At 45.6% G+C, this 26802-nt stretch overlaps 1 protein-coding gene across 1 annotated transcript in view; it reads right to left on the reverse strand.

Annotated features, from left to right (window-relative positions):
* Window positions 1-1133: 1133 nt before the first annotated feature.
* The window catches only part of SERPINE3 (serpin family E member 3), a 56419-nt gene continuing 30750 nt past the window's right edge, over window positions 1134-26802 (reverse strand). The window contains exons 4-9 of the mRNA XM_077484232.1: window positions 20815-21012; window positions 18519-18717; window positions 17410-17510; window positions 12056-12142; window positions 10163-10246; window positions 1134-1308 (exon numbers count right to left, since the gene is read on the reverse strand). Of these exons, the coding sequence (XP_077340358.1) occupies window positions 1265-1308; window positions 10163-10246; window positions 12056-12142; window positions 17410-17510; window positions 18519-18717; window positions 20815-21012 (713 nt within the window). The 3' untranslated portion in view covers window positions 1134-1264. The remainder of the gene's footprint in view (window positions 1309-10162; window positions 10247-12055; window positions 12143-17409; window positions 17511-18518; window positions 18718-20814; window positions 21013-26802) is intronic.

Consider the following 26802-nt stretch of genomic DNA (forward strand, 5'->3'; position numbering starts at 1 on the left):
TGCCCTTACTTTGAGCACTTCCTGTACTGTTAACCAAGCCTCCTTCTCAAGCCAACATTTCTATGGCAACCCTGCTTCCCTGTTTATAGCTGACTTGTTTTATTTCATAGTATTAACTTGTGCCTATTATCTAGTGTTTGCCTTTGTCAGTCTATCAGCTCCAGCTGATAAGATTGCAGTAATGCTGTCCCATGCCCTGCTTTACACTGCATGTGATGTCACATGGGGTGTAGGAGGAAGTGCTGAATGATTCTGAAGTCTCCTGGGATTTCAGTGTTGTGTGCCGTAGGAAGTCCCGATAATAAAATACACAGAGTGTGCCGTATCTCAGGGGAGATCTGGGCATGCTCAGTGACATAACAAAAGGGATTACAACAGTACTAAGCAAGTAAGGAGATATTTACAAGCTGTGCTCATTAGGGTTTTTTATGCTGATTTACATGGGACAAAGTTGTGGGGGAGAGTTTACAACCACTTTTAAACCAATGGGTTTAGTTCTGAGAGCTGTTGGTGACAGGCATGTACAGCAAGTGTTCTCCCAACACAGGACAGTGATGCCGGCGGTACACATGTGTACCAATTCTGAAGTAATGCCTGCCAGTGTGCTGTCACACTTATGCATATAGCTGGAGGGAAGGTGACAAAGCTGGGACTCTAGGTAGTATCCATATACAAACAGGCTTTTTTTTTTTTGTTGTAAATCCAGCAATTGTACTGTGGCATATCACTCGGCACTAGACCCTCTCCTACTTTGTTCTGATGCATTTCTTCCAGATCGCGACTATGCTGCCATTGGGGAGAAATGCACTGAAGTAGTACTAGTGTGTCTGCCGTTGAACAATATGTCGGTCTGTTTTTAGAATATGCACTACTTGTAATGAAGCTTGTTTCATATCTAGAAACAGAAGTGCAGCCTGTTTGTATCTGGTGGCTACTGCAGGGAGGAACTGATCCCAGTAGGTATGCACCTGTCTCTGATGGATGAACTACAGAACCGCCCGCTGCTTTCTGCTTTAATCATTTGGACTTTGATGTTCAAGTTAAAAAAAAAATTTTTTGTAAGAGAACCAAATAGTTCAAAACCAGCTTTTCTATGGTAACTAAAAAAAAAAAAAAAAGCAGACATCTTTTATATATAAAAAGCATCACTGATTTATTAACACAAGTTGCTATAAAACATTTCAGCGCTCACAGAATGTGAACCCTTTAATAAATACAACAGGTCTCCGATTTTCTCTTCTCAAAGCAAGCTTAGAATGTATATTTAATGCAAGGGGTTGGTGACTCTCCCAATGAATAGCACTGATCCTGAAATGACAACATAATACACAAGTTAGGGGAAGGGATGCAGGATGAAATTTTAAAACGGAAGTATTGAATTTATCTAAGATAATTATGGCCACCCATGGACAGGTAATGCTTTGTAATAACACTGGGGTTGATTTACTAAAACTGGAAAGTGCAAAATCTGGTCCATCTCTGCCTAAAAGCCAATCCGCTTCCAATTGTTTTTGTCAAAGCTTAATTGAACAAGCTTAAGTTCAAAGATGATTGGCTTACATCTGCAGCAGACTTCGCACTCTCCAGTTTTAGTAAATCAGCCCCACTCTGTCATTTACACCAGTGTTTCTCAACTCCAGTCCTCAAGGTGCCCCAACAGGTCATGTTTTCAGGATTTCCCTCAGATGAAACGGCTGTGGTAATTATTAAGGCAGTGAAACTGATCAAATCACCTGTGTAAAATAACGGGGAGCCTGAAAACATGACCTGTTGGGGGCGCCTTGAGGACTGGAGTTAAAAAACACTGATTTACACTTTATTAGGCATTGTTCACATCTAGGTGTTTTTTTTTTTTTTTTTTTTTTTTTTTTTTTATGGGGGTTTTTAACAGGTGTTTTTAAAAATTGACAAGTCCCCAATGAAAAGCAGTAAAATGCCTAATCTGCCAAAGCGCATTTACTTTTTTTTTGAGCGGCAGGCGTTTTGCTTATGGCTACAGAATGTTCAGATGTGAATAGGGGCCATTGAAATTAATGGGTTTTGTCTTGTTTGGCATTTTTAGAGCTGAGGCTTAGAGTAGAAAAAAAAAAATCGCCCAAAAATGCCTAGATGTAAACGGAGCCTAAGCCCCCTGTATAGATTTCAATATAGCAGCTGTAAGCCGCTTCTCCCAAACCCCCCCCCCCCCCCCCCCCGGCTTTCAGCTGCTATATTGAAATCTATATGGGGGATCGGTGCTTATAACCACCCCAAAAAAAATGCCATACCAGAGCAGTGTAGTGTAAATAAAAGCATGAGATGGTTTTTGACTAGTACTTTTTAACAAAGGACTTATATCCCCCCCCCCCCCCCCCCCCGCTGTAGATCCAATGTCAATCACGATGGCATCCGCAAAAAAAAAGCCTCCTCCGACACTGGCTCCCTCCATTCTGTCAGCTCTTGTGTCTTGACAGTTCTTATATAGCTATGGGTGTGATATAACCCTGAGACCCCGCCACCTTTGACAACACAGACCTGGGGATGATGAGTTCTTAATGTCACTAGGGGGCAGGGGCTCCCGAGTTATGTCATCACATGCCCATGCCCTATAACCATATAAGAACTGTCAGACACAGGAGAAGTGAGAACGACAGGAGCATTTGACGGAGTGTCCCCCCCCCTTTCCTAACCTTCCAGGCTGCATGCTTGGATAAGATTCTGATATGTATTTTGTGGAGGACCCCCCCCCCCCCCCTTTTTTTTTTTTATTTTGCGTGGGGTTCCCCTTACAATCCATAACAAACCAAAGGGTCTAGCATGGTCTTACTCCACGCTGTTTTTCCCTCCCCGTCTTTCAGGACAGCCACATTGGGAGACCTTGGCTATATATATATATATATTTTTTTAAAGTCCCTATTGGGAGACAGAGGCTCTCCAGTGGCAAGGCACTTACCTGCTGCATCTGTCTGCCCTCTTTCACAGCCACAGGGCTGCTGCAGGAAGCATCTCGGTCCCCCCTGTACAGGCTGCCGATGGAACCAGGCAGGCGGGAGCGGATGTGCTTCCTTTGACCCACGGCTTCCGGTTCCAGGTTGTGAGATGCTGATAGAGGGCCAGGCACAGGCTGGAACGGAGTCGATTCACAGCACAGGCGGTGAGTAGGCTCCACCAGCATGTCGGAAGCAGATCCTCAGACAGCGCTCAGCGATGCCAACTCCAGCCACCCTAAGGTAAGGACACCATGGGGAGGGGTCCCTCCCTACCTAGGTTTTCCCTCCCCCCCCATGGTTCCTGTAGGGGGGGCAGTGGAAGGTACCCCTCTAGGTGGGCGGAGGGGGAAACCAAGTCCCTCTTTCTATAGGAGAGGCTAGGTTCTCCCCATGGTTGTATCTCTAAGTTGATGTGGGGATATTGACTGCTGTTTATTTTACATGTTTTCCAGAAGGCTTCTGAGAAAAGACCCCCACCTAGCTCTAAAAGAAAGTGTGCCTCCTGTAGGGATGTCCTGGTGGAGGTGTGGAAGAAAGTCCTATGTAAGGACTGTATTGACGCTTTGGTCAATGAAAGAGCATCTGAGCAGGAGTCAGGGTTAGCTGCATCTGTTAAGAAATTATCCTCAACATTTCAATTGTTTAAAACCCTTTTTGAAGGTTTTCAGGTTCTCCTTAAACCATCACCCGCATCACAGAATACAACCCCGTTTGTAGCACAGGGCTCTAAATCTTCCCAGCCTGGGGCCTCTACTTCAGCAGAAGAGGTGGCGGGGGGCTTCTAGAGAGGAAGCCAGGGAGGAACCAGACAGTTCTACCTCTGGTTCGCAAGAGGACTCAGAGGGAAATAATAGGGATGGAGAGTCCAGGAAGCCCTCAAGGTACAAGTTGTCCCTGGATGAGGTTGAGGATCTCCTAGGGGCTGTCTATACCACCCTGGGCATCCAGGAAGACAAAAAGACTCTCTTTCTCTCCATGACCAAAATGTATACGGGCTTAAAACAAGAGAAAAATAAAGTTTTTCCTGTTCATGAGATCCTTATAGAAACGGTCAAAAAAGAATGGCAGGATCCTGAAGATTCCCATTTTCAGACGATCCTGCCTCAATCTGGAACAAGAACCCAAGATTAGACGCAGCATTCTCGCAAGTGTCAAGGAACAAAGACCTGGCCTTCGAGGATCTAGGAGCTCTGACGGATACCAGGATTGATTCCCTACTAAAAAGGACCTGGGAATCAACCCTAGGTAATCTGAAACCAGAGACGGCGGTCACTGTGGTGGCCCGTAACCTCGAACACTGGCTGACTCAAATCCAGGCTCACATCGAGGCAGGTACGGCAAAGGATACTATCCTGTCGTTCTTTCTGACTATTCTGCGAGGGGTAGCTTATATAACGGACACTTCTGCTGAGTCGGTTCACATGTCCGCCAGGACCGCGGCACTAGCCAACTCAGCCAGAAGAGCCCTCTGGCTCAAGACATGGCCAAGTGACAATGCCTCTAAGATTAAACTACGTGCCATTCCGCTGACCGGGGATCTTCTTTTTGGCCTAGGGCTAGAGACGGTTTTAGACCGTACCGCCGATAAAAAGAAGGCGTTCCCTGTAAAACGAAAACCCCCAAACCAACCTAAGAGGGGGTTTCTTCCTCAAAGGAGTAAGCCTCCCAAACCAGAAGGGAAAAAGACTTGGAGCCAAAAAGGTAAAGGCAAAGGAGGTGTGATTTTTCACCATCTTGATCAACCCCGTAAAGCCCAGTGACTCTCTGGTCACAGTGGGAGGAAGACTGGGGGGCCTTCCTTCCACAGTGGGAAATAATTTCTCCCAACCAATTAATTTTGGGGATCATATGAAGGGGGTACTGTCTAGAATTTACACAACCCCCTCCATGTTGAAGCTTGATAACGCTTCTCCCCAGATGTACGGCAAAAGCAGAAGCACTCTTGGGGGCTTTGAAGGAACTAGAGCAGCAAAATGTTGTCTGCAGAGTTCCAAGAGGAGAAGAGGGGACAGGCTTTTATTCACACATCACAAGCTACAGGCTGATTCTAAGTCTGAAAACCCTGAACAAAGTGATTGTTTACAAAAGGTTCCTGTATTTAATCGATATACACGGTCAGGGCTTTACTGCCCCAGAACTGTTACATGGTGTCGTTAGATTTAAGAGACGCTTATCTCCACGTCCCCATTGCAGAAACCTTTCAAAAGTAAAGGTAGGGGAGGAAACCATTCACCTGCAGTTTCAGGCTCTACCATTTGGCCTATTCTCGTCGCCCAGAGTGTTCACAAAGGTCATGGCAGAAGCCATGGCCTTTCTGCAAATCAGGGGGGGTATCGATCATTGCATACCTAGATGATCTGCTTCTCTTCGCTGCATCCTCAGGGCAACTGATCAGGGATCTAGAGCTAACCAAAAGTACCCTGATAGGGCTAGGATGGCTACTAAATCTGGAAAAATTCAGTCTAATTTCAGCTCAACAAATCTCCTATTTAGGATACCTGCTGGACTCTACTCAGCTGAGAGTTTTTCTCCCACCAGAGAAAATTCGGAAGCTGGATAGAGCAGTAGCGTCCCTTCAGAGCAACCAGCAGGTATCAATACGGGAGGCCATGTCCACCCTCGGCCTGCTAACCTCTGCCATTCCGGCAGTCCAGTGGGCAGGTCTACACTTCCATCCCCTGCAGGCCCTGGTTTTAGGGGTCTGGGACCACAACCAAGAGTCCTTAGTCTGCTGTCACTTCCCCCTTGGGTCAAAAGATCGCTTTGGTGGTGGAGGAATCAGACTATCCTATCACAAGGGCGCTTGTGGATGATTACATCGTCCAGAGTAATTACCACGTACGCAAGCGGCAGAGACTGGGGGGCACACCTGGGATCCCAGTTGGCCCAGGGGACATGGAAGAAAGAGGAACTCATGAGGTCGTCCAACTGGAAAGCGCTGTAGGACTGGCGCTCAAAGCCTTCAGAGGGGACCTCATGGGACAACATATCCAGGTGAGGTCAGACGACTCCTCGGTCATTGCTTACATAAACGAGCAAGGTGGCACGAGGAGCGGGGTCTTGTTAAAGCTAGCCTCAGAAGACCTCAGCTGGGTAGAAGCCAGTGCTCTCTCCCTCTCAGCAGTGTTTCTAAGGGGGGAAGAGAACATGGTGGCCAACTTCCTCAGTCGAACAAGGCTGTGAGAGGCGGACTGGGAACTCAATCAGGAGGTTTTCAGCCTCATAGCCAGAAAATGGGGCCTCCCAGAGGTGGATCTTTTTGCCTCAAGGAGCAATACAAAGACCCCATGTTGCTTCTTTCTCAACAGATGGGAAAATGCGCTAGGGGTAGATGCTCTGACACAAAACTGGCACTTCAAAATCTGTTATACCTTCCCACCTCCAGTACTTCTGCCAGCAGTACTAAGGAAATTTCAGGTAGAAAATACTACCCTGATCTTAGTGGCTCCATACTGGCCAAAGAGGGCTTGGTTCTCGCTCCTCAGGCAGTTGGCAGCAGAACCTCCCTGGCCCCTTCCGCCATGGAGGGATCTTCTATCCCAGGGCCCAGTTCTCTGTCCCCAGGTAGGCCCCTGGAAATTGGCAGCCTGGCTTCTGAAGAAGAGATACTAAGAAGCAAAGGCTTCTCGGAACAACTTGTAGCCACCCTCCTAAATAGTAAAAAGGAGGAGACGTGCAGGATTTACCAAAAAGTTTGGGGGCGCTTTAGAGCCTAGTGCCTTGAGAACTCTTAAGGTGCAGAGCCCTATAGCAGTCCTGGAGTTTCTGCAATGCAGGGCAGATAAGGGGCTGGCCACCAGTACCCTTAGGAGCCAAGTCTCGGCGGTTAGCACATATCTAGAGAAATCCCTGGGTGGTCAGATTTTTCAGAGCCCTCTCAAGACAGAAACCAGTGCAGGGTCCTTCTTTCCCTAAGTGGGATCTTTCCCTGGTCCTGCAAGTTTTGACTGAACCCCCCTTCGAACACTTGGAAAAGCATACTCTAAGGGACCTAACCTAAAAGCGTTTTTTTTGGTGGCAGTGACCACTGCCAGGAGGGTCAGCGAAATAGAGGCACTTTCAGTTAGACCCCCCTTTTGTGTTGTTTTTATGGATCGAGACGTTTTTAAGATTGACTCGGCTTTTTTTTTTTTTTTTTTTTTACCAAAGGTGGCTTCAAGGTACCACAGAAGTCAGGAGGTAATCTTGCCAACTTTTTGCCCTAACCCCTCAAGCGAAAGGGAATTTAGGTTCCATACTTTGGAGGTTAGGAGATCTATCCTACGATATTTGGAGCTGACAAAGAGTTTTAGAAAGTCAGACTCCCTCTTTATTTCATTTTGTGGAGCAAGAAACGGACAGAAGGTGTCTAGACGCACCATTGCCAGATGGCTCAGGAAAGCTATTAGCCAGGCCTATAAGCTGGCGGGTAGAGAGGCCCCCATGGGGCTCAAAGCACATTCTACCAGAGCTATGGCAGCTTCCCAGGTGGAAATAGCGGGAGCAATGCCAGAGCAGATCTGCAAGGCAGCGGGTATGGTCCAGTTTCACCACATTCGTGAAACACCACAGAGTGGATCTGGTATCGGCTAGTGAGCAGGCCTTTGGACGAAAGGTCTTGCAAGCCGGTGTCCAGCCCTAAAGTGGTAAGTGCTCGGTTATCCTCTCAATGTGGCTGTCCTGAACGACAGGGAGGGAAAATTAGTTACGCTTACCGATAACATCTTTTACAGTAGTCTTTCAGGACAGCCCTAGTTACCCACCCGAATTTTTTTTGGGGGGGGGGGTCTTGAGGAAGACCTAAATGCAAGCACAATAGTAATATGTAATAGTATGTTATTAACGTGTTCTTGTGTCTCCCCAGCTAACCGGAGGTGCTCTAGAAAAAACTGAGGCTGGCAGGGGGAGGTGAAAATTTATGGGGGCTGGCGCAGTGTTTCCCAGGAAGAAGAGGGGCCAAGGTCTCTCAATGTGGCTGTCCTGAAAGACTACTGGAAAAGATGTTACCAGTAAGTGTAACTCTAATAAAAAAATTTTTTGGGGATAAATTTGGTGTGAGGTTTCATCCATTCCAGAGCCAAAGGAATTGATTTGATTGGTCAAAGGACAAGTCTCAATTGTCTCAAAGTTGGATCAAAATCAGATCCCATTCATGGAAGTCAGACCTGAAGTCGCAGAGCAAAGTTGGATTGGAAGTCGTCCGCCCTTCAAGATCAGTGTGAACATAGCCTTATTGGGTAATAAAATTGTGATGGGTGACTTTGAAAAACAAAAATTGCTGGTAAAGCGGAACTAAACCCATCAATTTAAAGACAACGCTTTTTTTCAATTTGAATAGAGCAAGGGAGGGTTATAACCTGTCAGGTTTTTTTTTTCCTCATCTGTGTCCGATTTTGGAGATTTCCCCCTCACTTCCTGTCCCATAGCCTAACAGGAAGTGAGAGAAAATTCTTGAAAATTAAGGAAATCCTTTCAGGACCCCCAGGTCATCAAAACTAGTGTCCCCATTGGCAAATTTACCCTCTTTCCTGAGGACAACCCAAATGGTTGGATTTTCTATACTTTTACCTTTTTTGGCGCGGCTCTTGTTCTGGGCGGGTGTCATATGATGTTTATCCATATAAACAGGGAATGCGCGCAATCGTGTGCGCACATCCCTGGTCCTTTCGGTGGCGGCATGTTACGGAGACACCGCTCGTCACTTAGGGGGGTGAACAGCCATTGTGCATGGCTGTTTACCACGTGATCGGCCGTGATGAAGTCATGTGATATCTCTCATATGTGGTATCGCCATACTCGGGAAGAGTAACAGAATGTATTTTGGGGTGTAATTTGTTGTATGCATATACCGTGTGTGAGAAATAACCACATAATATTAAAATTTTGTAAAAAAAAAAAAAGAAAAAATAAATCTTAATTTTCCAAAGAATTGTGGAAAAAAATTACAACTTAAAAAAACTCACCATGCTACTTACTTAATACCTTGGAATGTCTACTTTCTAAAACTGGGTCATTTGGGGGGTATTTGTATTTTCCTGACCTGTTAGGTTCGATTCACATCTATACATGTTGCTTTTGAGTGTTTCTGCAGTGCTTGTCGCGTTTTCGGACACACGTTTTTAACGCGATTTTGCCACGATTTGCTTTTTTGCGTTTTTTTGTTTTTTTTACACTGTATATAGCTAGTTGCTAAGGAGGGGGCGGTGCCACGTCCTTAACAACCGATGAGTCATCAGTTGTCAGCAGGCATCCTGCTGAATGTAAAAAAAAAATTAAAAAAATTGCAGACTAAAAAAGAAAAAAAAGAAAAAAACCGGGATAAAAAACTGCACGCCCCCCCCAGATCAGTACCAGGCCCTTGAGTCTAGTATGGATTTGGGGGGACCCCCCACGCCATTTAAAAATTTTTTTTGGGCGTGGGGGCCCACCCAAATCCATACCAGACCCTTATCCGAGCATGCAGCCTGGCAGGTCAGGAAATAGAGGAGACCAGCAAGTGCCCCCCCCCCCCCCCCCCGAACCATACCAGGCCGCATGTCCTCAATATGGCGGTTGGGTGCTTTGGGACGGGGGGGGGGGGGCTCTGCTAATTAGCAACATTTTATAACAGCAACAAAGAAAAAGGTATTTTTTTTCACAAAATTTAGGACACAAAAAGGAAGCAAATTTCATATGGGTACAGTGTTGCATGACTGAGTAATTTGTCATTCAAATTGTGAGAGCGCTGAAAGCTGAAAATTGGTCTGGGCAGGAAGTGGGTGTAAGTGCACTGTATTGAGGTTGTTAATGGTAAACAAGACAAACAGAAGAGGGTGCATTTCCTTAACAGGCACAGACAGCAATAGGTATTGCAATCCTTCTTCACACTATCCAAAAAAAAAGGGCTTGCATTTGGTTATACTTTAACGTTTTTCCCAAAACCGTTACATTCACAGCATGCCGTGAATTAAATCTATCCCAGTTGCTTTGGCTCTTAACCAAACTTGCATCTTTCTTGGCTGTAAAGGACAGGAGGTTTAGTTCAGCTTTAAGATTATTGCATATACTGTATATAATTTTTTTTTTTTTACATTTTGTCCATAGTTCCATTTTAATATGTGAAATACAGATTTAAAGATTTCCTCCATTTCCTGGGAACACAATATTGCAAAGGACAATATTTCTGCCATGAAAAAAAACAAACAAACAAAAAAAAATTAGGACAAGTACCATACCTGAGCTTGCTTGCCTTAAGAAAAAAAAGAATGGTCTGTCTGCTTTAAATACAGGCATGCGGGATCTCTTCAGCAACACCATGGCTGTATAAAAAGAGTGACATTTAGGCATGCAGCTAATATATAAAAAAATTTACAGAATCAGAAATTTAAAAAAAAACTATTGACTCTCATGCTCACAGGACTTTTTCACACTGATGGCCGGTGGGGACTGTGTTACCACCTCTGGTCACCCACCAGAATTCTACTGTTACAGCCTTTTGGGGCTGTACACATGCTGCAGCAATTTTAACTGGGACTACAGAGTTTGACAGGTGGCACCGACGATCAAACTCTCCTACTGTGATCAATGGGCTCACAGTTGTGGTGCACTCCCATAATGTAAAATTTCTGTTCAGCAAAAGAAAAAAAAAAGTAAAAAAAAAAGAAGCAGTAGTGCCTCCTTAACACCTACCAGGGACTGCCCTCTGGAAAGCAATCCACCACAGATCACCACACACTGCCTTTCGGAGGGCACTATGCATTACCACCATTTGGTTTGCTTGACATGGTGCAGTAGTAGAAGTTCAGTCTAATGGCGCGTACACACAACCAAACTTTCAAGCAAAAAAGTTTTGACGGAATCATTCCGTCGGATATTACGATCGTCTGTGGGCTTCATCTGACTTTTTTCTTCAAAAGTTCAGGCGGACCTAGAAATAGAATATGTTTAAAATCTGTCCGACGGAATCAATTTCTATCGGGAAAACCGTTCGTCTGTATGTTGGTCCGACTGATCAAATACAACGCTAGGGCAGCTATTGGCTACTGGCTATTGAACTTCCTTTTCTGGTACGTCATCACATTCAAAATGAACAGACTTTAGTCCGTTCGTGTGTGGGCAAGTCCGTTTGATCGGAAGTCCGTCGTAACTCCGTCGGGAAGACCGCTGGACCTTTTCTGCCGGAAAGTCCGGTCGTGTGTACGTGGCATAAAACTAACTCTTAGTTAGCTCAGTTCACACTAGTGCAGGGCGTGTGTTACAGTTGTAGGAATCTCACCTGCAGCCGAATCGCACTGCTCTTGTGGGATGCATGGGGCTGCCATTCTCTCTGAATGGCAGCCCCACGCATCTCAGCCCGCAGTGCGATTGCGGGCGAGTGGACCGCAGGGAAACAATTTTCCTGTGGCCACGTTTTTAAAAATGTGCATGCACTTTTTTTGTGAGTTTCACGCGGCACAGCAGCCCATTTGATTAAATGGGCTGCATGGCCTGCACTAGTGTAAACCGAGCTTAAATCCACTTGCAGCCACATTCTAAGCCCCTGTACACATGGTCGAAGATTTCGACAACCAAATCCGTCGGATTTTGTCCGACGGATTGTGTCCGAAACTGTTGCATACACACGGTCGGACAAAGTTGTCAAAAAATCTGATCTTTCAGAACGTGATGATGTAATTTCGTTACGATGGGACTACATTCAGGCTAGTAGCCAATAGCTTTGATGTAGGAATTTGATCTGAGCATGCGTGGCACTTGGTCCGATCAAAATTCTCTGCACATGACGGAGTATGTCCGATCGGACCAGTTGGTCGGAAAATATTTCCAACAAGTTGGAAAATTGGGTCTGACGGATATTCCGATGGAATCAGTCCGATGCATACCACACACAGTCGGATTATCCAACAACACGGTCCGATAGGACACATTCCGACAGATTCTTCCGACCGTGTGTACAAGGGCTTAGACTAACTATCTAACCCTGTAAAGCAAAAATGCTATAGATAGCTTTTCTGCAGCTGATCTGCTCTGATCTCCAGCAGCGGATGTTGTGTGAAAGAGACAGCCATGCCAAGTTTTGTATTATAAAAAAAAATGAATTTAGAAAATAAAATGTACTACATTTTACAAACCTGTAACTCCTGAGGCTCTTGTTCCTCCTTCTGCCACTTCAATTTCCGCTTTATGAATGGCTTGAGAGACATACACATTGCTATCCTCTGAAAGAAAAAAAACAGTTTTTTTATCACACTGACACCCGTTTTGACCAATGCCAAAGCTGCAAGCCAGTCCAAAAATGTATATTAATAATACAGGCATGTAAAATTTGGCTGCAAATTTATTAAATAAATTCAGTTAAGCAATACAGTTTTTTGTTATATACTTTATAATAATGATGGTGTGCCGTTCAAATGAATCATAACATCTACTTTCATTAAATATACATTTCTTTTTAATACATCATGGGACACAGAGTCAGGCTAATATTCATTACCTACTGGATTATACTCCATCTCCAGATGAATGGACACTGGTAGACAGTCTTCAGACAGGAAGTGATTCCCTATATAACCCCTCCCACACAGGAAGCACTTAAAGCGGGATTCCACCCTAAAGTGGAACCTCCGCTGATCGGAACCCCCCCCCTCCGGTGTCACAATTGACACCTTTCAGGGGGGAGGGGGGTGGAGATACCTGTCAAAGACAGGTATTTTCACCCACTTCCGGGCATAGACTCCCACGGGAGTCTACGCCATTTCCTGCCCTGCCGCGCTGTCTGCTGGGACACACACGGGTCCCAGTGACAGCGCGGAGATTTCCTATTGCGCAGCGCGGCTCGCGCATGCGCAGTAGGGAACCGGGAAGTGAAGCCGATTCGCTTCACTTCCTGATTCCCTCACCTAGAATGGCGGCAGCAGCAGCCGAGGCCCGAGCGGTCGATCGGCCTCGGCTGCCGGCATCGCTGGAACCCGGGACAGGTGAGTGTCCATTTATTAAAAGTCAGCAGCTGTAGTATTTATAGCTGCTGGCTTTTAATATATTATTTTTTGGCGGAATCCCTCTTTAAGTTTTTTTTTTTTTTTACACCAGTGTCTGCAAAGTGGATGGCACGGTTTGTTTGAGCTGTCTGAGCTCCAGGTCTCTAGTCCCACAAACGATTCTTAACCACTTCAGCCCCAGACCATTTTTTCTGGTCAAAGACCAGACCCCTTTTTGAGATTTGTCACTGCGTCGCTTTAACTGACAATTGCGCGGTCATGCGACCTGGCTCCCAAACAAAATTGACGTCCTATTTTTCCCCACAAATAGAGCTTTCTTTTGGTGGTATTTGATCACCCCTGCGTTTTTTATTTTTTGCGCTATAAACAAAATAGAGCAACAATTTTGAAAAAAAACGCATTATTTTCTACTTTTTGTTATAATAAATATCCCCCAAAAATATATAAAAAAAAACATTTTTTTCCCTCAGTTTAGACCGATACGTATAAAATAGGGGATAGTTTTATGGCATTTTTTATTAATCATTTTTTTTTTTTTTTTACTAGTAATGGCGGCGATCAGCGATTTTTATTGTGACTGCGACATATCGGACGTTTTTGACACATTTTTGGAACCATTGTCATTTATACAGCAATCACTGCTATATAAATGCAGTGATTCCTGTGTAAATGACACTGGCAGCGAAGGGGTTAACCAGTGGGTGGCAGTGTAGGGGTTAAGTGTTCCTAGGGGTGTGTTACTAATTGTTGGGGGCTGGGCTTTCATTTAGTAAACACTGATCTCTGCTCCAATCACATGGAGCAGAGATCAGCGTCACTAGTTGCTAGACAGAACGGTGAGATGCTGTTTACAACAGCATCTCTCCGTACAGCCGCCCCATGAGACGATCGCGGGTATGCCTGCAGCGATCGAGTCTGCGGGACTCGCGACTGGACTCACGGGGGTTCCAACTAGCACGTGAGCACGCCGGCGGCAGCGGCGGCGCGATGGCAGGGCGGCATTAGAGATTGGACATACCTGTACGCCAATATGCCTGCCCGTGCCATTCTGCCAACGTACATCGGCGTACGCTGGTCAGGAACCGGTTAAATTAATTAAAGGATTGACCAATCGGATCCATTTGACACAGGCTTTATATGCTTATATAAATGGTCCCCTAGCCTCTCAAAAAAGACCCAAGATCCTGCGAGGTTTTGCCTGTAATGCGGCCTCTGGGCGCTGGACCCTGCAAAGTGGAATCTTGGACACTACAGCGCTAAGGCATTCCTGCAGGGTGCTGTACAGGTCCAAGGGAGTGAACCCTAAACATGAAAAGGGTACCCAGTCCTTGAAGGTCCTCAAGTGACAGGAACCCGCCGTGATGGGTGAAGTTTGGGCTCTTAGTTTCTGCCCTGTGCCTGGATGGGTAAGTGAAACCCCTTTACTTATGATTGTGGGGGGTCCCAGTGATTGTAACAATCAGTCAAGCTAGCTAGAGGTTGGAAACCCATTTGCGGTGACCATACGGGGGAGTTTTGGGCTAGCTGTGGGTGTTTGCAAAGTTTACCTTTTTTGCTTGTGTCTTGTATTTTTTCGCCATTTCGCCTTGGTTTAACGTGCATTCTGAAGAGTGCCGCTGTACTCAGCAGTTGTTTGGCGGCCATGGTGCATGTGTATTTGCAAAAGCGGCGCTGGACTTGGCAGTTTGTTTAGCAGCTATGGCGCACACGGCCTCGCCGCACATGCGAGATTCGCACCATACACAAATACAGCCGTGCCTGTTCAGAACATTGCGGCGCACAGCCAGCTTATTTAAAATGTATATGCCAAGCATGCGGTGCTTCCAGAAGGCAGCGGTGGGACACAGAGCAGACTCTGAACAGGCACTTGCAGTGTTTCATTTCTCTTTACCCGGGTCGCGTGAGTCACCATGTGTTGCTTGGTAGGCTAAAGGTGCTTAGCAGGATTGTCGCATAGGGGCTTGGTGAGCCCTATTGAAGGATCTCCCTTCTGAGGTGTTTTAATTCTACATCCAAGTACTCTTTTTGTGGCTAGTAAATGTCTTCAAAAAATAGGAGCAGGAAGGATACACCTATGTTGTCAGTAGTTCCTGATGAACCTAGCATATCCCTAGTGCTGTATCCCCTGAAGGACCAGAGGCTACTGGGCAATCTGAGCCGCTACGCCTATCTGGTATTGTGCCTACAGGCAATGCTGCTGCTTCACCTTTTATCACCATGGATAATTTGTCCTCAGCCCTAGACGTGTTAGAGCACAGGATTGCCTCCACCCCGCACAGTGGCAAGAAGCATGACAGATCTCCCTCCCTATAGCCCACTAGTTTGGAGCAGGAGTGGGTTGAGAATGGGGAAGAGCTAAAAGCTCAGGATTCTGTGGAGGGCCTGGTGGATGACTCTGCTTCTGAGCAGTCTGGACAAAAAGATAACCAGTTGATGTCTGCCTCTCAGTTGCAGAGGTTTTTATCCTGACTGACCAAAATGGTTCATTCTGCCTTTAAGTTGCCTCTTAAAAAAAACAGAGGTGACTGGCCCCCCTGGTCCTCTTGGGATCCCTGAGGCCTCTTCAGGCTGCACAGGCTTTCCTCCTATACCCCCTGCTGGAACAGGTGTGTATGCTGATTGGGAACAGCCTGACAGGATTTTGTTCCTATTTTATCCCATGGATGAAAATTTTGTTAAAGGGAGCATGCCTGCCATAGATACAGCAGTCTCTTCCTTAAACAAGAACTTAAAGGGGTTGTAAACCCATGTGTTTTTGTGTTTATGCATTAAGGTGAAAAAACTTCTGTCAGTGACCGACCCCTGTTTTACTTACCTAAAACCCTTGATCCCCTCGGTGGAGACGCGCTCTCCCTCTCTGCACAGGGTCCTGGCTATTGATTGAATAGATTGATAGCAATGCAGCCATTGGCTCCCTCTGCTGTCAATTAAATCCAATGATGTGGGGGGCAGGGCCGAGTCCGGCATTCGTGTCTATGGATGCAAATGCTGGACTCGGGAGTGTGCCCCAGGAGAGCGCTTCTCCTAGAGGGTTATCTGATGGGAGGAGGAACCGTGAGAGCCATATATATAATATATTAGTGATGCACCGAAATTTCGGCCGTCAAAACATATCGGCCGAAAATGCCCTTTTCGGCAATTTGCCGAAAGAGAAAAACGGCCGATAATGGAGCGGAAAATGGGGCGTGGCCTGGGTGGGGTCGGGGCTCCACCCCCCGCCCCTGGTGACACCCATCATGGGGGGTGCATAGCGCAGGAGAGCCGCCTCTGCCGCCTGTTTTTTTACAGCGCCGGGAACATCACAGCTTTCATTTCAATAGCTGTGTGTTCCCGGCCGCGCGCCGTCACACACAGCCCCTCCTCCTTGTCCGGGCACTTAGGAGGATGGGACGGATGATCTGTCTATCAAAGTGCCCGGACAAGGGTGAGGGGCTGTGTGTGACGGCGCGCGGCCGGGAACACACAGCTATTGAAATGAAAGCTGTGATGTTCCCGGCGCTGTAAACAAACAGGCGGCGGAGGCGGCTCTCTTCCCTGCACACACTGGCTGCAATGGCGCACACTGGCTGCAATGGCGCACACTGGCTGCAATGGGGCACACTGGCTGCAATGGGGCATACTGGCCTGCAATGGGGGACACTGGCGTGCAATGGGGGATGCCTCCTGTACCACGTCCTCTGTCTCTGACCATCTCCTGTACCATGTCCCCAGTCTGACCATCTCCTGTACCGTGTCCCCAGTCTGACCATCTCCTGTACCGTGTCCCCAGTCTGACCATCTCCTGTACCGTGTCCCCTGTCTCTGACCATCTCCTGTACCGTGTCCCCTGTCTCTGACCATCTCCTGTACCGTGTCCCCTGTCTCTGACCATCTCCTGTACCATGCATGCAGTCTCTGACCACCTCCTGTACCATGCATGCAGTCTCTGACCACCTCTTGTACCATGTTGCCAGTCTCTGACCACCTCCTGTACCATGCATGCAGTCTCTGACCACCTCCTGTACCATGTTGCCAGTCTCTGACCACCTCCTGTACCATGCATGCAGTCTCTGACCACCTCCTGAACCATGTCCCCAGTCTCTGACCACCTCCTGTACCATGTCGCCAGTCTCTGACCACCTCCTGAACCATGCATGCAGTCTCTGACCACCTCCTGAACCATGTCCCCAGTCTCTGACCACCTCCTGTACCATGTCCCCAGTCTCTGACCACCTCCTGTACCATGTCCCCAGTCTCTGACCACCTCCTGTACCATGTCCCCAGTCTCTGACCACCTCCTGTATAAAAATATTTTTTAAAAACAGTCATTTTCGGTATCGGTGCTCTTTCGGTATCGGTTTCGGTTTTCGGCCTAGTGTATTTTTCATTTTCGGTATCGGTTTCGGCACCAAAAAACCCATTCGGTGCATCCCTAATAAATATATATATATATATATATATATATATATATATATATATATATATATGAAAAGAAAAGAAGAAATTACCTGACATCCCTTTAAAATCCGCTTTCCTTGGATCAAACAGATCCGATACTCCCAGGGCTGGTAATAATGCCTTTAAGTCACTGTGGCTTTCCAATTTGAATCTGTAAGTACAAATCAAACAAGTAATAGTAAGGTACTGTGTCAGTACATGGACATGGCATTAATAATGCAAACTATAAGAAACCGTTCAACTGAGAAATCGTAGGGATGCAAGAACAAACTCCAATACTAATATGTGATAAACTCAACAGAATAACATTCTGTTCAACCTGAAATATTTTTTTTAATTGAGCAGAAAATTACTCCATAAGTGCTTTATGGTTTATAACCTTGTTGGCAAAAAGTCTTTATCATTTCAGGTTTTAGGAATAGAATCGCCAAGCTACCTCAGATTTTGGTTTGGAAATAAAAGATCATTAAACTAGATATGGGGCATGTAAACATTTTGTGCAGTAAATGTGTTCTCCGTAAAAAAAAAACAAATATATTTCCCTTTCCTGCTGCCAGCGACTGTTTCCTCTAGTGACATGGGTTTGGTGGGAAGGACCACTGAGAGCTTCGGCAGGCCAGGAGATCATCAATCCCAAAAGTGCTGATTTCTTTTAAGAGACTTTATCCAGGGATTTTTTCGTTAACAAATCAGTGTTTGGGAAGCACAGGCAGCAGTTTCCTTTATTTTTTACAGGGAAACCTTTCCTTTTACCGACATGTCAAAGTTGGCAACCAAATAGATTTAAAAGCTAGATCCACCCAAAACAGATAAGATTAAGGTATTGGTATGACAATTGGTTTGATATCCCTTCAACTTCTTATGTAACTGGGATTCCAGTAGTGAGATCTCCCTCCCAGATCTCTGTCCTGCCACATTGCATTATGAATCCAACCAAAAGAATGTAATTCATCTAGCTACATACTGGACAATATAAGGAAAAGAGGGAAATTAGTGATTAAATCCCATTAGATTCGTTTAGGCAAACTCATTGACAGAGTGCCGGAGAGATATAAAAATTTGGTGGAGAATTTATTTAATATACGAACATCCACTTATAAGTGATATATCAGATTTGAATGGACTTACTATTTTAAAACATTCTTTCATATATTACTACCTTGGCATAAAGATGTCCATTTTGAATTTCTTCATGGTGCTGGTCCACAGTGCTATGCTCTTTAATGTCAAGCTTGCTTCAATAGAAGATAATGGTGTATTCTTGTCTGTGGGGCGTATCACAAACATACTGACTGTATTCCCTAGGTAAGGCAGCTCCACTATTGTAAACTTCTCAAAAGAAGTGGTTTCAAACTGGCCTGGAGAAGTATATACAAAATGCACATTATGAGCAAAACTATACAGTGGTGGTGCTGCATTCATGACCCTCCAGTACTCCCTCATTGGTCCTCCTGAACTTGATAAATATAACTTTTGCTAAATATAATAATGTCTCCCTCCTACAGATTTCTGAAAGTGAGGAGGAAAATGGTGTCTGATCTTGCAACAACACAGGACCACACATAACAGGAATTACGATATCTTTGACATTGTTCAAGCTGTCTGTTGGTTCACAAACATTTGCAAGCCTATTAAAAAAATTGGTGATAAAAAAAGCGCAGTATATTACAGCAGCCCATCACGTTCAAGTTTATTAAATCAGTTAAGATACGATTTACTGGTTGACTTGTCATGGGTAACTGCATTTTTCACATTAGCATTAATATTTGTAGTGCTGTAAGATGGGTACACTAGTGTTAGTAATTCCGCCAAGTTTTGGTGGTTTTAAAGCCTCATATGGGGAGAGCTCCCCCTGCTTCTTGCCCTGGTGACACCAGGACAAGAAATTAAGGGTTGAGAGTGTCGCCACGACAGTTGGACACAGAGTAATAAAAATTGGATATACGTTCTAAACCTGTGGTCTGCAACCCTTTCAGGCAATTTTACAAGAATTAGTCAACTGGTTTGCAATTTAAAAAAAGTGTACCACAGTTGTAATGTTTGTTTTCAATTTTTGAACTCATAATTTAGCTCCGGTTCACACTGCTACGACTTGTTATGCAATTTGAGAGTGTAAAGTCACATGACAAGTCGAGCCCCATTAATGGCAATGAAACCATTCTAATCGATGCGACTCAAGACGACTTAGAAAAAAGTTCCCGCACTACTTTTGGTGCGACTTCAACATGACTTGCATTGACTTCTGTTAAAGAAGTTGTATGCAAGCCATGATGAATTTGCATAGGGATGTCGGATTCAAAGTCGTGTGATTCTGAAACCGCAGCAGGGTGAACAAGGTGCTACCTGCTAATGACAAATTAAACATAATAATAATAATAATAACAACAATTATTATTATATTTACTGGTGCACACAACATGTCCATATTTACCATTAATGTATACTAGCCCCAGTGCATGCACCTTCAGAACTTATATCAGCTCTAGTTCATGCACCTCCAAACCTAAGATCAGTCACAATGAATGCACCTTTAGCCAATTCAAGCACCTTCACACCCAAGATCAGCCCCAATTTATACACATTCTGACATTTGATCAGCCACAATTCATGCATCTTCAGACCCCAGATAAACCTCAACTCATACACCTTCAGACCTCAGATCAGCCCCAATGCATGCACCTTCAGACCTTCGATTATCCCCAATTCAGACCTCAGACTAGATCAGCCCTAATTCATGCATCTTCAGACATCAGATCAACCTCAATTCATATACCTTCAGACCTAAGATCAGCCCCAATGCATGCACCTTCAGACCTTAGATCAGCCCCAATGCATGCACCTTCAGACCTCAGATCAGCCCAATGCATGCACTTACTGGCAGCAGCCTCTACACTGCTTTTATGGTCAAATGCTGAGCTGTTCTGGCAGAGCATTGGCTCAAGGGAAGGGACAAGGGTAGGTAGGCAGGAGGGAGAGCTGCCCTGGGCTCAAAAGTGGTGGGGGCGCCCCCCCTGCTACATGCTCCAGATCAGTGGCTGGTACTCTTCACGTCTGCTCTGACAGCTACCGCTGTCACTCCATGCTCTACCATGCTCATTCCCCACCCCATCTATCTACAGCTGACACAAAAAGCACAGCCCGCATGTGCAACTACCATCTAGCAGTTAAAAAGCAAGCAATTGACCCAGCCGCCAATAATTACTGTAGATTACTGGCCAGTCCAAATAAAAACCCAGATAAGGAATAGTGGAAGCAATATTCATAGTAACAAAAATAGATGCAAACCATCAGCAGATAAATGACATTTGTAATCTGTTCATTTTCCTCCACGTTAACAGAACATCTCAAACTAAAACACAACAAAGAGCTGTCTAAAAATGGGGTATAGGTACTATTTTATATTTATAAAATATAATTCCAATTCATGCAGTATTTATTTATATTCTACTCCTTACCATAGTTAACATCTGCAGTTTGATGCATCATAGGAACTTTGACCACCGATCCATCGGGGCTGATAAAAGGCAATGTCTGTGTGTCTGTGAAGGAGAATTTGTTTTTCCACCGGCTTCTGAAATACATTGTGCTCACAAGTGTGATCTGTGTAAAACCTGGCACCAAAGGTTCACAAGGCATGAGAGTCTGTATCCCACCTGTATGGAAAGCAGGCATGAGGCTATTACTAATTACTTCTTGAAATGACTGACACTATAATCATACTTTTATGTTGTATCAATTATACACTTCAGGTTTGATTCACAAAGCTTTCACATCAGGATAAGGATCCTTATTTTCAAAAAATGACTGATTTTAAACTGAGGCCAATGAGATTTGAGAATAAGGGCTCATTTACACTTGCTTCAGCTTCAACACACATTAAAGCGCCTACCGCTTCAATATACTTTTATGATGTGTTTTTAATGCTTCAGTGGTACTTCGTTGAAGATTTGTCGATGCTTCAGTGAAGCTTTTGTTGAAGCTTGGCAGATGTACTGTGTGTGTGGATATCTCATACAGCAATTTCTCCAAAGCTAAGGCTGGGTTCACACTGCTGCGGGGGGAGATCCGGATGTGATTCGCACCGCAAATCACATCCGATCTCCGTAGCGATGCGAGTTCAGCCATACAGATAGTATGGCTGAATTCGCATCGGTCCCGCAGCAAACTCGCACGGGACCCTTTTTTTGGTCCGCAACAGAATCGGATCGCATGGGGGTTCACACCATGCGATCCGATTCCTGTGCGAGTCGGCAGATCGCACTGCGATATGCGGACGGATCTGGGGGTGTCATTAACATATCATTGACACTCCCAGCCGTCCGCATAGGGCAGTGTGAACTGCCGGCGGGAGTAATGCGATGCGGGAAAACGCCGCAGATTCGCGGCGTTCCCGCATCGCAACGGTGTGAACCCGGCCTAAAGCTGAAGTAAACCTTCTCAAAAGCTGCAGGTGCTTCAAGCAAGCTTTGCCATAGACTTCTATAGAGGCTTTTAGTACGCTGTGAAGCACCACTAAGAAGAACAGAAATATCAAGTATCAGGGTTTTTTTTAAATGTAATTTACCCACTCTTGCCACTGCCACACTATTTGCGCAGTAAAACGACTCCTTTATTTCTTGATTCACCTGAGTTTCCTGTGGCAGAGGCAGGCAAAATATCCGGCCGCGGCGGCACTGGGAGTTGTAGCATGTGGTAGGCTGGCTGCGCTGCTCTCCTCAGAGTGACTAACTCTAACCCCCCGGGAGCTTGAGCACGCAGCTGCTGCCGCAGACTACAACTCCCATAAGCAACAGCAGCAGCCGTTTCATGCAACGTCACCTGACAGACTGAGACAGTCGGTCAATAGTGAGTCGTGATTCAGCGGGCAGAAATTCGGACAGCCGCGGCACCGACCATGGGAAGCACACAGTAAAATTGGGGGGGGGGGGGACGTGGCCCCCCTCAGGCCCCACCCTGGTGACGCCATTGCGCACTGGCACAGTACGGCAGCAAACTTTGTGACATCTGAATGATCAGGGCTCAAAATTTCAAGTCCTGAGCTACTAGCCAGGCCTCAAGGGTTACTCTCCACCAGTTGCCCCGCCCAACCCCTACCATGCCCTGCCCCTAATCCCACCCCTAAACACGCCTCGTTTGGATTCTCAATCTAGAGAAATCATCATTACAGCCAGTAAGAAGGCTGTAGTATTTGGGCCTGGTCATAGACACAACCCAGGAAAGGGTGTTCTTGTCTCAGGCAAAGGGTCAATGCTCTAAGAGAGCTGCTTCAGGCAGTCAAGCCAAAGAAGGGTCCTTCCATTCGCCTTTGCATGAGACTACTAGGGAAGATGGTAGCTTCCTTCGCAGCGGTTCTCTATGTCCAGTTTCATTCAAGACTGTTGTAACACAGCATTCTGTCTGCTTGGAACAAACGGATCCAAGCCTTGGATTATCCAATGAATCTAGCTCCAAAGGTACTCCAGAGTCTCAACTGGTGGTTAATAACTAGGAATTTACAGAAGGGGAAATCCTTCATTCCAGTTTCCTGGAAAGTAGTAACAACAGATACCAGCCTATGGGGCTAGGGAGCAGTTCTAAAAGTGACCACTGTTCAAGGGAAGTGGTCAGAGTCCGAGAAGACCTTGCCCATCAATATCCTAGAGATTCGGAGAGTACATCTGGCTCTAATAGCCTGGACGTCCAGGTTTCGGAATGCTCCTGTCGGGATACAATCTGACAATGCCACAGCAGTGGCCTATATCATTCACCAAGGGGGCACCAGAAGCCACGCTGCCCAAAGGGAGGTGGACCATATTTTGTCTTGGGCAGAGAAACGTCCCTTGCCTATCTGCAGTTTACATTCTAGGAGTGGAAAATTGGCAGGCAGATTTTCTGAGCCATCAACAGTTGTTGCCGGGAGAATGGTCTCCACATCCCAATGTCTTTTTGGCCATATGCCAAAGATGAGGTACGCCGGACGTAGATCTATTGGTGTCCAGGTTCAACAAGAAGTTGGACAACTTTGTGGCGAGAACAAGGGATCCACTTGCACTCGGAGTAGATGCGCTAGTGATCCGGTGGAATCAGTTTTCACTTATTTATGCTTTGCCTCCACTCCAGCTGCTACCACGGCTACTTCACAGGATCAGGGAAGAAGGGAAGCCGGTAAGTGCCCCGGCATGGCAGTCCTAGTGGCCCCGACATGGCCCAGAAGACCCTCTTATCAGGGATCGTGAGAATGGCAGTAGGAGAGTATTTGACTCTTTCAAATCGTCCGTAGCTGCTGTCGCAGGGACCGGTATTCCATCCTGCCTTACAAACTTTAAATTTAACGGTGTGGCTATTGAAGCCCACATTCTAAAAAAAATCAGGGGCTTCCAGGTTTGTTAGTAACCAATCAAAAAGAGGGAGAAAACACTGTGCTCCCTAGTGACAAAAAATTGTGATATAACACAAAACAGCAGCTAACATAACGAATGATAACAAACAATGTAGCGCTATAATGTCAAAAAATGTAAAAAACTTAGACATAAATCACCAAATGATCTGGTAGTGAAATCAAACTTAAAAGGTCAGCACACACATCAGATGTTGTGCAGTCTAGTAAGGAATACAGAAAATGTGCTATAGTGAACTAACAATATGAGCATAAAAAAGTCCAACTATGACAAAATAATGTGAAACGTGAGTCCAGATATTCCGTTGGTATGAACTATGTATAGCCTTCTGTTCACAGCCAGAAAATATTATAAAAAACGTGGATACCCTTACCGAAAATGGTGGACACAAACTACTATATAGTAAATGTGTCATGCAGGCTTATGTGCGTCACACACCATTCGTATACATCAGGTCATGGATCACCATCCGAATAGTCGCTGCCCACTTCAGGATCGATACACCTCAGATCTCCAGGGTTTTCAACTTTCTCTCGAAGGTTACGGTCAGCTAGGAGCTCGGAGCGGGTTCACCATAAACAAAAGGTAAGGACACAATGCCTCTCATAGTGAAATTCCACCATTAAAGGTTTTATTTTAAAAAAAATTCCAAATGACATATAAAAAATGACATAAAAAAATATCCAAAAAGAATCACGTGATCCAATAAAAATGAACGATAAAAAGAGCAATATGGGGGAGCAGGAAACGCTAGTCCGACGCGTTTCGACGAATAAGCCTTCTACTGGGGCATAAAATTTTTTGACATTATAGTGCTACATTGTTTATCATTCGTTATTTGTTAGTAACCACCCTGATTAAAGCCAGAAAGCCAGCCTCCAGGGCCATTTATTACAGGGTCTGGAAGGCCTAAGTCACTTGGCATGAAACCAAGGGTTGGCATCCTCGTAAGTAGGTCATAGGAAGAATTCTGGGCTTTCTACAATTAGGAGTATAAATGAAGCTGGCCTTGAGTACAATCAAGGGTCAGATTTCAGCCTTGGCAGTGTTTTTCCAAAGGCCATTTGCTTCGCACCTTAGTCCGGGCATTCATACAAGGGGTAACTCGGATAACTCCACCAGTTAGAATACCCTAGAATACCCTTGTGCCCATAGGATTTGAATCTGGTTTTGTCGGTGTTGCAAAGACAACCCTTTGAACCTATACGGAATATTCCTTTGATCCTTTTGACAAGGAAATTGATATTCCTAGTTGCGACAACCTCTGCAAGAAGAGTATCAGAATTGGCTGCTTTCTCCTGTAAAGAGCCATACTTAATCATTCACAAGGATAAAGTTGTGCTGTGTTTTTGCCAAAGGTAGTGTCTGGTAGTGATGGACGAACGTTTCGCCCGGCGGTCGTTTCGCGGCGAATTTCCGACTTTCGCCGTCCGCGGGTTCGAACGCCTTTTTCCGTCGTTCGCCCCGGCGGACTTACGTGTTTAATGTATACAAGAACTTTAACCTTTCGTGACACGTTTATCATGTGTTACAGGACAACCAATTGAGACATGACAGCTCATGGACACTTGGACATTCCCCCTAACCTATAAATACACCCGATCCGGTGGCCATTTTACATTCTTTCTTCTGTCACTGTAGGGAAAGGATCCTGTGTGGAGTAGGGACAGAGAAAACGCTAGCTATTTGGTACACAAAAGTTCTTTTCAGGACTGGTATAGGTGTTAGGTCAGCAGCCTGAGTTTCTTTTGTCAGTTTAGATAAAGGGACAGAGCGCTGTATGCTGCTATTTTAGGGACAGCTCAGCCAGATTAGTCTTTCTTCATCATCATCATCATCATCATCATTAGCTGTTACTATCAGGTCCACAAAAGAGCTATTCCAGCTAATCGTTCCAGCCTACTCTTTTTTGCCAATTTGTATAGGGACAGGCAGGAAGCAGTGTGTCAGGCAGTGAGGATAATTTTAAAGACTTGCTGTTACTATTAGTTCCACAAAGGTTCTTTTCAGGACTGGTATCAGTGGTACGGTAATAGGCTTGTACACGTATAATATTCTTTCTTCCAAATATAGAAAGAATATTATACTTGACTGCTGCCCTTCTGCTGCAGTCTGCTAATCATTCACAACTCACTTGTTCCACAAAGCTCTTTATCAGGACTGGTAACTTGGTCTGTCTAGGGTGCTACGGTACATAGGCTTGGGTGCGGTACAGTCTGCTGTTCTGTAAGGACTGCTATCGGTCCACAATACATAGGGTTGCCGTGCACTACTGCTGACCGCTGCCCTATACTGCAGCAGTCCTTCAGCGGTATAGGGACTGACGCACAGTCTGCTAAACACTAATACACAACCTGCTTGGTCCACAAAAGTTCTTATAAGGACTGGTAACTTGGTATAGGGTGCTACGGTACATAGGCCTGAGTGCGTTACAGTCTGCTGTTCTGTAAGGACCGCTATCGGTCCACAATACATAGGGTTGCCGTGCACTACTGCTGACCGCTGCCCTATACTGCAGCAGTCCTTCATTGGTATAGGGACTGACGTACAGTCTGCTAATCACTAACACACAACCTGCTTGGTCCACAAAAGTTCTTATAAGGACTGGTAACTTGGTATAGGGTGCTACGGTACATAGGCCTGAGTGCGTTACAGTCTGCTGTTCTGTAAGGACCGCTATCGGTCCACAATACATAGGGTTGCCGTGCACTACTGCTGACCGCTGCCCTATACTGCAGCAGTCCTTCAGCGGTATAGGGACTGACGCACAGTCTGCTAAACACTAACACACAACCTGCTTGGTCCACAAAAGTTTTTATAAGGACTGGTAACTTGGTATAGGGTGCTACGGTACATAGGCCTGAGTGCAGTACAGTCTGCTGTTCTGTAAGGACCGCTATCGGTCCACAATACATAGGGTTGCCGTGCACTACTGCTGACCGCTGCCCTATACTGCAGCAGTCCTTCATTGGTATAGGGACTGACGTACAGTCTGCTAATCACTAACACACAACCTGCTTGGTCCACAAAAGTTCTTATAAGGACTGGTAACTTGGTATAGGGTGC

The sequence above is a fragment of the Lithobates pipiens genome, unplaced genomic scaffold (genome assembly GCF_037356315.1).
Source record: "Lithobates pipiens isolate NorthernLeopardFrog02 unplaced genomic scaffold, aLitPip1_a1.2 Scaffold_16, whole genome shotgun sequence".
Classification (NCBI taxonomy): Eukaryota; Metazoa; Chordata; class Amphibia; order Anura; family Ranidae; genus Lithobates; species Lithobates pipiens.